Here is a 17,305-nt window from a genome sequence, read left to right as displayed (position 1 = left end):
TCCCTTCAGGGCTACACTGGACTTTTAATCACACCAGAAAATATCCTCAAGGGTGTTAAAGTGTTTTTATGTGGAAGGACTGAAATGTTTAAAGGGTGCTTAGCCATGCTTTATATGCTTATTGTCACAGTTTACATGCTCTTTGATCAATCTGACGACTTGGTTGTAATTGTTCACTGCAGTAATTGCCTCTGTGATGGAGCGCTTTATTCCCCAAATGTTCTTGGTTATCTTGTCCTAATCAGGGCAATGTAAATGTAAGTGGTGGGGACTAAAGGAGGGAAATTGGAGAAGAGTTGTGTAACTTGTTTAATTTTGATTAGTAAAACGTCGTTTTAATGTCGCAAAAACGTTTCTGACTGCTATTAGCCCTATGGGGCAATATCTTTTGGAAGTGGGTTCCCATTTTCTTTGTATCTAGAGTATATTCCACTGGTTGACACTGGCAGTGATGTGTGCCAAGAAAAGTCAAAACGCATGAGCAAAAGGAAGAAGAGTGCTAACTAGCAAGAAGATGACATACTTTAATAATTCCTCTACGGGAAATCATTGACAGTATATAAGTAGTGGACAGAGCTTCCAGGTCACTGAAGTCAATAAGGTGTCTTAAACCTTGTTTCTAATAACCAACAGGGGGCAGCTCTATGGGCAGCAAAAAGGAAGTCTGATAGTATTCAGTATTCAGTCTTATGGAGAAATGACCCTACTTCCACTTGAGTAACTTAACTTATGAGTTTAGATTCAATTGCTAGTTTCAAGTCTTAAATAGACAGTAAAGTAGGGTATATTAGCTTGGCCATCTTGTGATTGACATTCTCAGTGAGTCCATCCAGTGCAACCATTGACAGTATAGACAAAGGACAGAGTTCTGGGTCTGTATAGTGAAGCCAATGCTGAAGTGTCTTAAAACCTGCATTGTATGTAAAGGCCAGCAGGGGGCGGCTCCATTGGACTGCAATATCACACCGATCCCATTGACTCTAATGGAGAATGAACCGACTCCTCACTTGATTTATGAGCTCAGTAAACAGTTTCCTAATAAGTTTCTGGTCTCAATCTCTAGTTCCAGTCTTCTTCCATATAGCATGATGTTCATTTAGTAAAGTATGGTCCCATTTATAGTAAAATAAAAAACAACCCTAAAACAGCATATACTTTGAATGTATACTTTGTGATTAATAAGTCATTCTCAGGGAGTCTGTCCAGCTTCACGCACTAAACTACTGACACTAATCAAACTGTCAAACTAGGCAGTACGAAGCGAGATTCTGTTACTGCGTTGATTATTTCTCACTTAAAATCCGTTCAGAAACATGTTTTAGTGTACTGTTTAGCTGTAATACGAGATTGTGTATGCCATTGTTTCCTGCTACGAATGAGTCGAAACTGTGCAGCCAATGAGAGCAGCTCAACTCGCAGTACGTCACCTCCACTGGTTCCGTCTAACTGTTATGCCGACGGCCAAAAGGCTGAACTCGATGTTTCAAAGTGAGACTGCACAAAGCAATGGTTTACATTTTGGAGAAATTCATTCTCTTCACTCTGTTACTGCCACTCCAAGCATACATATTAACATATTCAAATTATGATACTTGAAATTTTGATGAAATCAAATCCAGTGTTAGATGCTGCTTTAGGTGGACATTCTTTTAGCAATAGCCATTCGATGTATAATACATTTTGTATTTGGTAGTTTTCACCATTGATGCGTGTAATGCATGTAATCATTTTATCTCATTACTATCAGCCTCACTGTTTGTCGTTCTCTGTCCTTCAGTTAAATCAAAGCTGTATTAGGCTACTGCTAATGCTAACCAACATGTCCTACTGCTCCTGCTTCACATTAAAAGCATGATGAGAAAATAGTAGTGATGGAAATGATCGGTTAATTTTCTTACTTGTCAGAAAGATGTCAGTATTTCCTCATATGACCTCAAAAGGAACTAAGACAGTACACAGGGCTCAGTGGGCCTTTGTATGGTCCCATGTTGCGCTCTTACTGTGATAGAAATAAGACCTCAACATGTAAGCATTTAATTTTCTTGTCTTTATTTGAAGGGGCATTTTGAAATAGCAGAGTTTATATTTTAGGTTTCAAACAAAGAACTGTCCTTTTGCTCTCTGGATGTCTTCAAAGTCAGCAGGATTGTGTTGTCAGACCTCTGGGAGGGAGGCAGAGGTATTGTGCTTCATCAGATATAAACCCAGCAGACAGTCTGTGCAGGACGGTACAGAAAGTTCAGACTGAAAGGCCAGAAAACTCTCCCTGCCTCTGTCTGACAAGGTCACTGCTCTGTAGTTCAGTGAAAAGAATACATTTCAATAGTATTAATCATCATCCAATTATTTCTCTGAAACTCAAACTAGATACAATCATTTACTCGTTGTCTTTATTCTATTGGCCAGAATTTTTTTTGTCCCGTTGCCTTTGCATTTTCTGTATCAATTCCAGCTTCTAATAATGAATATGAAGAATTCTGTTCTCTTTGTGGCCTAAATTAGATTATTCCTTTATCAAGCATCATTTTTCCTATAATATGGGTTGAAATAAGACATTGGAACTGGCTTTTCTTTTCTCAAAGTCCTCTACTTAGAAAACATTGAACATAATCATATCATACCCTATTCTTGCATTTCTGATTGATGTTATTGTGAACCTGGACTGAAACCAGCCAAGGCTGCCTGTCTAGCCTTCGGCCCCCCCAGGGACTGATCCCTGGCTCTACTTGGGGAAAATGGACTGGCCAAGGACCTTGGCTTTCCAATAGACTTTCTTTTTTTTTTACTCTCCAGTTCCCGATAAAGATCAGCAATCTGGCTGCTCTATTTTTAGTGAAGATATTACAGGGAGGGAGAAGGGGGGGGGGGACTCTGAATGCTATTTGCTTCCTGGATCGGTCAGCGCAAGAATGGCTGTTTATAGGCAAGGACCGTCTTGACCCACTATAGTCCCAAATACTTTGTCTTCTGTGATGAATGGCCTCATTAGTAAAACATTAAAAGGCCTCAACACCCCAATTTCAAAATTCACCAGCTGGTTTATTTTAAATTGAAATGGGAAGCAGCAGTGAGAAAATGAGTAATGTCACCACAGTAGATGTTCTTCAAAAAGTTCATGTACTGTATGAACTAAATTGACCTCTTGGTCGGTTGACCCTGACACTACACTGGAAATGTAATTGATGTAGAATGGTTTATTTTCTTAAGGGACTCCACAGCAGGTCCACCGGGTGCAGTGACAATCATACTACTCCACTCGCTGGTACACTCCAGTTAAAGCCAAATCCACTTACAACTAAGAGGGCACCTGGGGAGTGCAGAGAGTGTTGTTTCTGCACTCATGTTTCAGGTGGCTGTTATGTTTTCTTGTATGTTAAGTCACAGCATATCATTCTCTCTCGCAACAAATTCAGTTCATTTTGGCATAACACCAACACCAGTGTTACAATTGACTTATCTCGCAATGTTAACAAAAGTGAGAAATAATTTGTCCCATGCTTCTCCCTTCCCTATATCTAACTTTCAATACTGTATATTATAAATACTGGTGGCATAGAAACCCCAAACTGTCAATTCACTTTATGAGATTATTACTCATAATGTTCTGTAACATTATAATTGACCACAGATGGTACCTTCTCTGTGTCTGTAGAAATACAGCCTGTTTGACTGCATGCAATAGATTGAGTCAATCAAGTATGAAGGCTGGACTCAAGATTATTGCTGGTCATATGAACAAACAGGGTTTGTGGTCGGATGAAACATTGATGGAGCCACAGCAGTTGCTGCTTCTTTCCATTGTGTTCCATTTTAGCTTAATGGAACCTGAGTAAATAAACCCTTACCCTAAAACCGCTTGTCCTGCTTCACCAACTTACCTTCTCCCCTCCCCCTACAGTAGCTTGCAATTGATACATTTTCACAACAGAAACTAGCAAAGTAGTGCAATAGGATAAACAAGTATTGGCTTCTCAAAAGTTGAAACAATCTCTTAGATGAGGACACATCAGTATACAACCTTTAAAGTGTAATCACAGCCTTCAATTCTGCTAGCTCCCTCCCTCTCAGCAAATTAATAAAAAAGCACCAGAGACCTGCAAAGGACATTGTCTTTAGGGGGCGTGGTGTCGACACCAACCAGATTCACAGACTGAGGCTGGAGCTGAAGCTGGATCTCACGTACTACATCTACATTCCAAATCTCTATGTTGGCAATATGGGTGAACAGCTGTCACTATAAATGGGAATCTCCTCTGTCTCTGTCACTAGTGTGAGGCAATTAATGGATGGACAAATGAATTTACTTTATTCCAATTTGGACTGTAGACCAGTTCCCTCTGCCAGTTTAGGCCCAATTTATTCAGAAGAGCTATTAAAATTTTGACCAAGATATGTCAGCATAACTTACTGAAATAAATGTAATTCATACTGAAATAAAATTATAATTTAAAAAAACTGTAACAAAAAACTTAATTTATTGTTTATTTCCATTTTTAAATCCAGAAAAATATATTTTTCTCAGCATTTGATCAAGACAAGTAATGAGTAATAAGGTTACTCAGAGGTTGCAGTTTTACAAACCAGCCTTACATCAGGGAATAATGATGCATGTAATTATAGGTGAGCTGCCTGCCGTGTCTCCTCGTTGATTGAGCTGTGCTTGGATTCCCTAAAGATGTCACTTTTTCCTCCTCGTACGCTGTGGTGAGTGGAGACTGTCAGATGAAGGGCCTTATGGTAGACAGCTGCGTCCCTGCTCTTATCCACAGAACCTTTCAGTTTCAAGTGCGCAGAGGTTTCTTAGAATCTCTCTCTTTCTCATAACAACTTTTGGGTTCCCTTCCACAACCAGTTCAACGAAGCTCTAGCTTAACATGTTCATGTTCATCTGCGTATTTATGACGCTTAATCACCTCTTCATTCAGACAGGAATGCAGTAAGTAACATTCTGAATGGCTCTATATTGTCGCACTTGCATAGATCTTTTTTGGGGGCTTAATTGGGGACCCAATGTCAAACTTCCCACGTGGCAGTTTGCAAAACAAATTATGTTTTTTTATTATTCCACTTGATATTAGGCCTACATTGTGCATACTCTCAAATATATTTTGTTAACTCAAGTATTGTTACTGTTAATGAAACATTGCATTAGTTCAGTCGGAGCACAGAAAACTCACTTTCATCAGCTGCTTCCTTCTAACTTCACCATCTGTGACTCCTTCTTCACCTGCTTGGCAACCAGCTGACTTGTATCATTAAAGATCCTGTGATTTAGTGGCACCTAGTGGTGTAATTGCAGATTGCGACTGCTTCACCCTCCGTTTACAAGCGCGAAGGAGAAACGATGTTGGTCCGAAATGCGCAAAAAACACCAACACCCCCGTCTACAGCCAGTGTTTGGTTTGTCTGTTCTGGGCTACTGTAAAAAACATGGTGGTTCCACATGGTGGACTCTGTAGTAGGCGACCCACGGCCCATTCCAAGGTAACAAAAACACAACAACTCCTACGTTCAGGTGATTATACACTGATGAAAATATGCTTGTGAATATTATATTCCATAAAAGATCCTCCTAAATGTTACACACTGGACCTTTTCAAATCCTATTCATGCAGGTGCAGCGAGGCCTTTATAACCGGACACATTTCACCTTTACTATGCTGATAGCTTCATGCCAGCTCCATGTGACAGCTCCCTCCACCACCTCAGTCTCCTCCTCTTATGTTTAGTTTTGTTGTTTTTGTTAGATTTAATGTTTGTTCATGTATCCATTATTGTTTTGAGACACATATAGAGTGAAGAGCCAAAGCACTGTTACTGTCTCTAACTATAGAGTACTAATTATTAACATTAATATTGTTACTTTTGACCCTACCTCTTGTACAGTTAATAATTACTATAATTATAACTAATTATTTGTGTTATCAATTACTCTGTCACTTATTTTCACCCTTAATTAATTAATCATTATGTCAATAAAATAATAAAAACAAACACTTTTCCAAATCTTGAGCTGACATATTCACATTGCTTGTTTTGTCCCAAACCCTGAAGATATTTAGAATGAGATAACTGGCACATTCACACAAGTTGGAACCAGTCTGTTTTGGGCATTTTTGCTTGAAAAATACCCCAAAAACTGTATTGATTCTCAAAATAATTGATGGACAAATCAACTAGTTTCAGCTCTATTCCACCACCACCGGGACTGTTGCCCTATAAAGTCAGAGGGTCATATTTCACATGTACCTAGTGTCAGGATTACAAGCTCATTCAGCAGCTAGATGTTGCAACAGAAGGGATTAAACTAGTCTTAGCCATGTGCTGATTGTTTATACATGCATGTGGAAAGTGGATGTTAAGGATCTAAAGACAAGGCAGTGCCTTATTCTGTGAAGCTCAGAGGAAAAAGTTCCTCTCCTCTTGAACACACATGTAGAATCCCATAGGCCTGGATCAGAATAAATGAATCCATTTAGACCTGTAATGCCAGGTAGTAATCATAACCCACTGGAATCATTTAAGGATAAAAACAAAGGATGCTATAAGATACTTAAAATGTCTTAAAATGACTTGGTGAGGGAGGAAAGGCTTAAATCACAGTTATTGTTGGTATCCTTGTCAGTCAGTTGAGAGTTTATCATCTGTAAAATGAGCACTGTTTTCGGTCCTATTATTTCTCAGCCCCCAGAATCAGTTTTCTGATTGGTTGTTGCAATTTAACTGAGGCAGCTTAAAGGAGAAAAACCCTGTCTCAGGATGCAACAGTCCCCTCTGGTTTGTGAGAACACCGGAGATGAGCGCTGATTCATTTTCCCCGAAGCCAACTTCTGATTTTATAAAACAAAGAAACAACAACATTTGAGTGTAACTACAAAGGTGTGTACTGGATGCCTGTTCCCAAGGAGTGACGAGTAAAGAGCGGGCATTACTTTTTTTGAAAGGAACGTTACATATTCTTGAGTAACGAGTCCGACGCTGACGAGCGGTGGTGCGTCTTGGAGAGGGCAGGGACGCCGGAGACGCGCAACGGCAGCAGCAGCGCAGTCTGTTTGGAGCCACCGGTTGAGATCATTCAACACTCCGAGCGCTGACTGTCTGAGCGGATTGTGGGATACAAATCGACGACTTCCCCTTGCCCAGAAACTCCCTTAACAAACGATGGACATCCTCCTCGGCCCCCTAAATAGCCACGAAAGCGTCGGATGAGTGAAATCGGAGATGCTGCGCACCACGGCCAAAATCCTGGAGCTTTTCTGAACAGGACTGTGGGTGTGTGCGCGTCGGGCTCGCCGTTACCTCCGGACTGCACTCGCCAACTTCCCCCGCTTTCCATCAAGTCATGTCTGATACAGAGCGATGGGCAAGTTTGACGACAACGAGAGGATAATCCTCAACGTCGGGGGCACCAGACACGAAACCTACAAAACCACCCTGAAGACCCTGCCGGGGACGCGACTGGCCCTGCTCGCCTCCGACTCGGACATCGACTCGGTGCTGGATCAGCTGCAACAAGTCCCCGGCTTCATCGAGTACAACGCGCGGACCAACGAGTACTTCTTCGACCGCCACCCGGGCGTCTTCGCCTACGTGCTCAACTACTACCGCACCGGGAAACTCCACTGCCCGGCGGATGTGTGCGGACCGCTGTTCGAGGAGGAGCTCTCCTTCTGGGGCATCGATGAGACGGACGTGGAGCCCTGCTGCTGGATGACATACCGGCAGCACCGGGACGCGGAGGAGGCTCTGGACGTGTTCGAGCTCAACGTGGACAACGGGGATGAGGACGACGAGATAGGGAAGAGGCTCGGCATTGAGGATGTGGCTGCCGACGGTAATGTCAGCCTGTGGAGGAAGTGGCAGCCGGTGATCTGGAATCTATTCGAGGATCCCTACTCCTCCAGGGCTGCGAGGGTAAGGGCGCACCGCTGCGTCTGGGGCTCTCCAAACACACACAATAACACTTCACACCTCACTCCCCAGCTGCTTCTCATTCACAGAAACACACCCAACAACATGCCCATTAAACAAGTGTTTTAACCCAACATTTCCCCGAAAGAGTACAGAAAGTCATTTAGAAGTTGATATAAAGTCTCAGAAACTTGCTTTCCTCTAAAAAGGATCTGTTCCGCAGTGTGTGAGATCATTTCTTTCCAACCTCTCACTTAGTTTGAATATAAATTGACATATATATATATTTATATTTCTCTACTAAAGCAGTCTGCTTTATTTTGACCTATTTCCAGAAAGTGACACTGATTTGGGAACAGGTGAAATGATCAGTCTGTTTGTTATAAGCAAACAAGGTGTTAACACAGGATGGATATTCTTAGCGGCAGTGTATTTTAGATGTGTAGGCTTGTGCCAAACAGAGGCTATAGCCTACATTTGTTGCACTCTGATGCTGTTTATTTCAGCCATGCATCCTATATCTGTGTTACTCCGTTGTTCCTGTTGCAAGGGTTTTGTTTTTTGGGTTACAGCTCTAGAAATGTCATTTCAACACTCACAGCGTGTTAGTTACCCGTTTAGATCTCATTCAGTGCTCCTTTGTGCTCCAAAGTGCCTCCCAGAAATTTCTGAGAAAAACAAAGGAAATGTGTGGGACTTTTATCTTTTCCAAAATTAGTGCTGTGCCTCATGCTGGGAATAGAAGAGATATAAACTTAGAGGCCACATGTGGCGTCTTTGTCATTCCTTTTTGATCATCATTAGTGTTTTTCTTATACTCAGGCACAATGGGAAAGTGTGTGTGACAAATGAGTTGGAATTTTGAAGCTTTATCTGATGGAGTGCAGTTCAAAAGCATTACTGAGATTAGACATCCCAGTCGACAAACCCATGTACATTTTTCTGTCTTTTTGAATATTTAAGGCCAGGACGTTAGTCAGTTGTTCACTGTACACTGTTCCAGTATGTTGAATGGACTTAATCTCAGCATATAAAAGGGCGGCACATCTGCAACAGTTGTCCCTTAAGTTGAATTACCTTTCATTTTAGATCCCCACTAAAAATGAACGCGGACGTGTTACAGTTGGTGATGAAAACGCTCTAAAGCTAAAATCTTAAATTCTTTTTTAAGGTTTGACGGATGAGGGTTCGTCACAAAAGGAAGAAAACTCCTGCTGATGTTTTATATCTGCTGTCAGTGGCAAAGTACCCGATGTGATGTCACTGATTGGGGTGTGGTCAGAGGTGACGTTGGCTGAACGTTTCAACCCCCAGAGAGCAGCGCTGCAGCAGGTTTCTGCTGTACTGTTTATGCAGTTTAATGTAGTTTCACTACTTAAGGGCCAGCCTATATACCAAAAGTAGTTTAACTTTAACTTGTGGTTGCTGATATTTTGCAGTGATATTCTTTGTTAATATATGCTATACAAAGAACTTTGTGTATTGTGTACTGTAGTCTTTATATTTGCACCCTCACAAATCTCCTAAACAGCATTTAAAGGAATAGTTCTGCATTTTGGGAAATACACTTATTTACTTTACTTAGAGTTAGTTGAAAAATCAATACCACTCTCATGTCTGACCGTTAGCTTAGCTTAGCATAAAGACTGTAAACAAGGGAAAACAGGGAGTCCCCACTGGTTGCCTGGCAACCTCGAGGTTGCATCCTCATAAAATATGTATACACCATTTCTGTAAGGATTAAACAAATGAGATGTGAGATGCTAATGAGTGAGCTTTGTTGCCGTTCGGAGTAAACCTTACTGTTTCTCAGCGCTTCCAACTACGGCAAACTAACTATCTGCTATCTTTAGCCTGACCCTGAGCTTTACTTTAGCCACAGTAAAATGCAAAGTGATTCAGCAACACACTGTGTTAAGTACGTGCACATACCAGTTAGAATAGTGTGTAGTGCGTCCCTTAGTATTGTGCTGATATACTGTTTAGGAGAAAACGATTACTGCTGTGATGAGCTTTTCCCAGAATTGCACACACGATGTTTGACTACCTGTAGAAACGTAACCCTTTGGGTAGTTTTGCAAAATACTCCGATGGTCTGAAAGCAGCCTGAACCCAACAGAAGCCTGGAAAGGTTTTGATATCTGACTTTTAATCAGGCTATCACACACAACACTTTTGAGTTAAATTTTCTTCTTATAAGCTTATTTGTGAATTCTTCCCAGAAGTTGATATTAGTCAATGTATTAGTCTAACTTCATGGTAGGGGTCACTCCTTTGAAAGGATCTAGCCCTGAACTACTTTGTGAAATGGGTTGTTAAACTATGTGTGGCCATGGTTTGAATGCTATTTCAGAGACTATTTACGTGCCAACAAAAATTCTGGGAAGGTTTTTTAATGTTTCACAATCATATCATCATAGTTAGTCAAACAATAGCAGTACAAAGTGCCAGATATTTTTAATTCTTTGTCTTCCCACTAGCTGCTACCATAGTTCACCCCTTTATTCTGCATTTGTCCTACATTAGTGCTAAATACAGTGGAAATAAAAGTGCCCCATTGTTGTACGAATGTACGGTTATCCTGGAGTTACAGTATTCCCAGAATTCTTGTGATGAGTCAGTGCCTGGCACCAGTGATCAGTTTGGCCTGTTGATCTAATTCAAATGTAACTGTTTCCTCCATCGCCCAGTTCCAGGGTTCTCCTCCCATCTACATTTTTGTGTGTGTGTGTGTGTGTGTGTGTGTGTGTGTGTGTGTGTGTGTGTGTGTGTGTGTGTGTGTGTGTGGTATTGGCACTGACCTTGCCCCATATGACTTCTCGTCCTTCTCGCATAATTTGAGATTTGTCTTAATGTGTGAAAGAATGATATTTCACCACAGCTACATTTGAGGTTACATTACATTACAGTTACTTTACAGCCTCTAACCCAGCCACCATTTTTAAAACGAAACTGTAGATAACCTGTCACTCTGTTGTTCCTAGTACTCTTCCACCAAATTTCATTGGTAATTTCTTGGAAATGTTTTCTGGCAATTACCCTGCTGACAGAGGAACTAGCAGTGATGTATCAGAGGTAAATATTGAGTTAGTTTCAGCGATGCTTCGCTGGCAGAAGGGAGTTGATGGAGCTGAATGCTTGTGTTTACAACACGCATACATCTGTCTCCCTGCACCAACACTCACCCAGTATGCACACACAGAGATGAAGTCACGCCACATTTCCCAGTACCACACAGAGGCATCTGTTTCTGTAAGTGCCTTCAAACCTCTGTTGCCTGCATTGCGAGCCACATTCCCTGATGGCGATGATGCTCCACCTGCAGCCCTGTTAGGCCTCAGTTTGGTGTCACGGTGGCAGCACGCAGAGATGCCTAAACGCTTCCTCTGTTATTAAAGGCCAGCTGGCTTTTTGTTAATACAACTCCCATACACAGAAAGAGGCTCTGTTTATGTGTGTGAGAGAAAGAGAGGTGGTGTGAAAGCAAGTGTTTGTGTGTCTAAAAGAGGGCCCTCGGGGGCACTAATCCGCCCCCTGACAAGGCGTTAGGCGAGAGCAATGTGGAATTATCCTCCATGGAAATGAAAGGTGTGATTTCAGCCTGGTAACCCATGCCAGAGGAAAGCTCCGTCCTCTTACACACTTAACCTTTGACACCACAGAGGTGGCAGTATTAACTGTTGAGTGCTCTTTCACAGCAGAAATGTGGTATAGTGGTGAATTAAAAAGATAGATAGATCATTTACATCTAAATATTGATCATATATGGCAATCAATCACAGTGATAGATCAAAATGATTTAGGTGGGTCATTCCTACTTCATACAGTCCTTCATTAAGAAATAGTTTATGTCACTGAAAACAACACATTCCTGAAGAGAGAAGCCTACTGTATCTGCATGCCATATGTACGTTGAAAGAGTTATTGACAACATTTCATGGCTCTATAGATGGCGATAAGAGAGACAGATGCAACAAAGGTCGGACTCAAAACAGGGACATTGCGATTCACAAAATTTTAACCCCTAAGCCACAGGGGCATCCCAAACCCACATGTTTTGAATGCAGCACATCAGTTAAACCATCCAATTTATATCTTGTTTTTAATGTCAGTGGTTCCCGCTGACCACTGTGGGTTACAGTTCTGAGTATCTTCTTTTGACGAGGACAGAAACATTAAAGGTGCCCTGTGGAGTTTTCTTGTAAATTAATATAAGTTATGTTACTCACCAAATCACATTGTTTCTCCATCAGATCTAACAAAATCATCATTTTCCCCCCTCATAAGAGTTTGAATCCTGCATTGTTTATATCCGTGTTTACAGTATTAGGGCTGTGTATTGGCAGGAATCACGATACACAATACAATACAGATCACAATATAGGGTTTAAAATTTGTTTTTTTAAGCAAGGTGATATATTTGATTTTTTATCTAATTTCAGGAAAACTGTCATAGTAAAAGAACACACACTATATGCATACAATCTGAGTTTAAAAAGTTAACTTTTTTTTATGCAACCAGAACAGTGGGGTCTGCCTTTGTACAGTGCTATCTATCGTGTTTTTAAATCTGATTCACCCAAATCTTTGCCAAAAAACCAAATAGGTATGCTTTATGGAATGAAAATGAAAGAAAGTGTTGTTTTCCCAGAGTAAACAGAGCTGAAACCTGCTCTTCAATTAAACACATGTAGTACACTGTCAGGGAGGGAGGGCAAGCAGAAAAGGCCCTCTTTGCAACAGGAGTGACAGGGTTTATGGGAAATGTGGTCTTAATTTTGACAGCATGACAGAGCAGCAATCCTCTTTATTATGGCCTCATTTGTTTCCAGTAATTACAGTATATCCCAACTAATATGACAAGTCTCCACAAACAGCAGCTTGATTAACAGCTTAATAACTGATCACAGATCAGCTGTCTGTGGCTGTCAGAAAGCCTTTCATGAGTTTGTTTCTCCAGGTAAGCTGAAAAACACAAAAGTCTCATCTGTCCCTTTAACCAACTCATCTATGAGTGTTCATGTGCCAGCAGTCAGCGGTAGCAGGCGTGTTTCTCTGGGCTCCCCACGCTGTTTCTATTGTTGTAGCCATCCTGTTCTCTCTTCACTCTCAATGCTGCCTCTTTAATCTGCATGCAGTGTGTTTTAACAGTGGCTGTTGGTGTGTTCACTTGTCTGTGTGAGACAGACAGAGAGTTTCTGGTTGATTTTCCTCATGTCTGTGTAGAGAATATATGGCTGTTTTCTATGTATGTGTGTGTAGGTGTATGTGTTCTCCTATGTGTTAATCTGTTTGTTTGTCCCTCTCATATCTCTGTAGTTGGCCATTGCTGGATTGGGATGGTAACAAAAAACAAAACAATAAAGAAATAACACCCACCACCTTTTTCATTTCCCATGTCTGCGCTCTGAGGCAGAGGTTTAGCTGATGCCTGACTTTGTAGTCACCCCCCCCAAACCCTCCCCATCCTCCCATGATCCCATCTGAGACTGCAGCTTGCTTTTTTCCACTTAAGAGGTTAAAAACCCAAACCGTCTGGGTGCCGCCTGCCGCACGCCTGAAGATACCAAAGCCAGGCTGCACGCTCAGCCTGCCTGTTGTCATGGCAACATCATCGCTCATCACCACGGCCTGTTTTCATTCAGATCCGTCCGGTCTGTGAAACTGATTGATTTCAGAAACCTGCTCGACCATGAACCCCTTATTGCTCAGTAACCCCTTGTGTGCAAGCTTGTTAGTTTTGAGGCAGCGATGCAAAGAAGGGTGTTGGAGCATCACTAACACAACCGATCCATGTGTGCATGTCTGTTTAACTGTTTACACTATCAGAGGTGACAACATGGTCATGTGCTTTAGTCCACTTTTTATTCCTGTTTAACCAGAGCTACAGGTGTTCGAGGGCCCACCTGCCTCACCCAAAAGCCCTGTTGAATCATATTGTGCAGAGTCTGAGGTTGTAGGAGGCCAGGAAATGCGGATGATCTGCTGCAAACAGACGGCAAGGCCTCGCTGAGTAAATAGAGTCTGACGTGTAAACAGCAGCAGACCTGACGCTGGGTAGGAGAGCAGGGCAAATGGCTGCCTGAGCGTGGGCGGTGACGGCACGCCGCTGGGCATGTTTGTAGCCGCTGCCAGTCACGTTAATCTGCCCCGCCAATCATCATCCTGTGCTGCTTTGGTTGACTATAATAGCTCAGTGTACAGGAGTAGTGTGGAGGGCTGCAGCTATAGTAATTAGGAGAGAGCTTGGTATGAGAAAGACTTTCACATTAACAGTGTTGGTTGTGTTAAAGGTGTGAGATGACTGCTTCTTTATTCAACATTTGATGGTGTATTAGTTGCTAAGCACTCATCACTGCGGTGGTCATGCACTGCAGTTTGCGTTTTATCACCTGTCAGTTGTGCAGTGTGGTGTCTGTGACGTCTTCTTTACTGGCAGGGCACTTAAGTGTCTTTGGTTAGTTTCTTAAAATGTACATGTAACATCTGTGACATCATCCATGCATGTATGCACGTTTGGAATTGTATAGGTGCTCTGAGAAGTTACTATAGCTACAAAATCCGATAGCAGTCAGATAGTGGGGAAGCCTGCGAGGAACTGAAGTGTTACAAGCAAGCAACGACCACCATGACTGACTGTAAGAGGCTGAAACACCTGTCAGTCATGCAGAAAATCTGTCAAAACATACTTCTGTTGAAGCTTGTATTCCCTTAATTGCATAATGATTATCCAAATTACCAAAACATTAGGTACATGGAATATAAAGGTAACCATTGAGATTGTAATTACACAGTCTGAGAGATAGTATTTTGGAAGTCAGTAGTTAGTGGCTATTAAAGCTGAAAATGGATTAAGCTAAAGACTTTAGCTTTTTGCCTTTATTGGATAGGACAGCTGAAGATAGACAGGACAGGGGGAGAGAGGGAGGGGACGGCACGCAGCAAAGGGCCACAGGCCAGACTTGAAACCTATGGCTGTTGCAGCAAGGACTCAGCCTTGGCACATGGGGCGCCATCTCCCCCAGGCAAGCCATCAGGGCACCCTGATGTCATTTCTGAAAAAAGAAATAATACAATCTTCCTCTTACAAATTAAAGGTGGAATTATAATAATATAAGCACCCTTGCTCAATTCTATACATTCAAGTATTTTGACGTTACAGTCTTACTTGGTCTGGTATGATCAGTAGCTTATGATAGACAATGTTGGCTAAATTAACAAACCTTAAATAAATCTCTACTGCTACTATTACACAACATATTAAAATGTCACAGATAAACATTTTAATGATTTTATTACGAAAGTAAATCAAGCAGTAAAGGTAGCTAACCAGCAGACGTATCTGTTGTTTCCTGCTTATGGACCCATTCTGTTTCAAGAGAATTTTGAAAAAAATGAAGGGAAATTTATTCTGCCATTATTCTGAAATTTCCCCTTCTGGTCACTTGTGGCAACGACAGAATACAGTCTAAAGTTACTCAGTCTTGCCTTAAAGGAACTTAATAGCAGCTTAAGGATAATTCCATTTTATTACAAAGTGAATCTTGTATTAATAGTTTGGGCCATGTTATTGGCTGATCTGGGAGTGCAGTGGATTTGATTAAAAGAACACAGACGGGGTAAAGAACATAAACACAAAGTCAGGCAATCAGATTGTTGTTGTTAGCAAACCCACAGATAAGTCAAACCTATTTGGATAAATTAACGAGCTAAATGGTCAAATTATTACCCAAACTATGGTAAAAAAAAAAAACCTCCTTGTTATTAATGACAGTTTGAGTGTGCTCACTTTTGGCTTCACCTCTAAAGAAAGTTAGTTATATATCTGATCTTTTCCTGTCAGACTTTAATGTCGCCATGTTCTGGGATCTCAGCAAACTAGAAAAATATGACCCAAGTTGTTATAAACTGGAATTATCTTTTAAGTCACATTGACTCAGCTGTAGTGGTTCCTGCTTGGTTTAGCCATCAAAGAAATTCTTGTTCATGCTAACTTTTGTGAACAGGATATGATGTAGTTTCATCACTATTGTACTTTATTAATTCACAAAAAGTAGAAGTGCAAGAATCTGTCTTTGTGTGCATACAAAAGAGAAAAAGAGAGGCCTGATGGATAGTTAATGAAGACTCGCTCAGTATGCATGATTGGACCCCTTGCATCACAGTTGTTAGCTATATACAGCATCCCATCAGGCCTTGCTCTCGCTATCTGTCTGTCGCTCTCACCCGTTCTCTCCCACACATACTTGCACTCTCTCCACTGAAATGCAGAACATGCTCATTCTTTCTCTCTTGCAAAGGCACTTTTAAATTATTACACAGTAGATTAAAGTGCCAGATTTGGCATACATGATGATAGTGTCACTCTGAGACCTTAAACGGTGTCTCTATGACTGAGTCCTTCTCTTTGTGTGGCCTTTTTCAATCTTTGTAATAGTTGTAGAATATTCATAGGGCAATTAGAAATCTGTTTTAAGAAAGAATAATGTCTTTAAAGGTGTTCAATCACAATTTGCTCGGAATCGTTTTGAATTTGAGCAGTCTATGACGTCCACTCTTTTGATTATAGATACACAAATTATTGTGTTTTCTTCAGTTTAACTGTATAAAAAGGAGAGAGGCAGGAGGGATGATAATACCTTAAAGGATAAAAGAGTAATGGATTATGGGTGAGCATTGCTATGGAGACCTCTCCGTCCTTGATGCAATAGGCAGAAATAAAGCTTTCAGAAAGCTCAGTTTTGCAAATTTGTTAAAACGTTGGACACCAGTTGGCATGATATGCATTTGATTATGAATGAAGCATTTTGAAGCATGAGTGCATGTATTTCTTTCAATGACGGCAGAGCTCCACTTTGTCTCGTTTTTACAGGTTTCTACAGGTGTTAATTCAGCAGAGCGGCTGACTTGAGTGGTGCTATTTGTTAACTCACTCTCACCCACCTTCTTCCTACATTATCTAGGCTGGGTTTCTACAGGTGCACGCATGGGTCAGTCATCAGACCGAGTTAATTGTTAAAATAATGTGTGTATGTAGTGGAAATATGTGGGAAGAGACTTCACGGTGTCACAGTCACCTCAAAATGGAAGATGTGGTAGTGGTTTTCACAAAATGCATATGACTCAGTGTTAGCCAAATTGGACGAGCTTTATTGCTCAATTTGCAAACAGCCATTGATGTCACCATGAGTGAGGACTGTGAGGAGTGCTGCTGAAGCTGGAACGGATCAAAGAGGAGGAGACAGGTCCTGTTCTTTGATGTCCATCTCAGCAGCAGAACACCCTGACAGATACTGGATTATACAGTAGATAGATATGCTTCAGAGTCAGAAGTGCACTTAGGAATGGGTTAGATAAGAGTTATGTATCATGCATTTATGGATGTGATGGCACG

The 17,305-nt window shown here is 41.3% G+C and overlaps 1 protein-coding gene across 6 annotated transcripts in view; it reads left to right on the top strand.

Moving 5' to 3' along the window:
- The first annotated feature begins 6,753 nt into the window (after nucleotides 1-6,753).
- kcnc2 (potassium voltage-gated channel, Shaw-related subfamily, member 2) overlaps nucleotides 6,754-17,305 on the top strand; it is an 82,424-nt gene continuing 71,872 nt past the window's right edge. For 5 of the 6 annotated variants that reach the window (XM_051393164.1, XM_051393162.1, XM_051393160.1 and 2 more), the window contains exon 1: nucleotides 6,754-7,914. In XM_051393164.1, coding sequence (XP_051249124.1) covers nucleotides 7,360-7,914 — 555 coding nt within the window. In that variant the 5' untranslated portion in view covers nucleotides 6,754-7,359. The remainder of the gene's footprint in view (nucleotides 7,915-17,305) is intronic. The other variant, XM_051393159.1, reaches the window with a different exon arrangement.

Source organism: Dicentrarchus labrax, unplaced genomic scaffold, assembly GCF_905237075.1.
Source record: "Dicentrarchus labrax unplaced genomic scaffold, dlabrax2021, whole genome shotgun sequence".
NCBI classification, from domain to species: domain Eukaryota; kingdom Metazoa; phylum Chordata; class Actinopteri; family Moronidae; genus Dicentrarchus; species Dicentrarchus labrax.
This window is presented reverse-complemented; position numbering and strand designations above follow the sequence as displayed.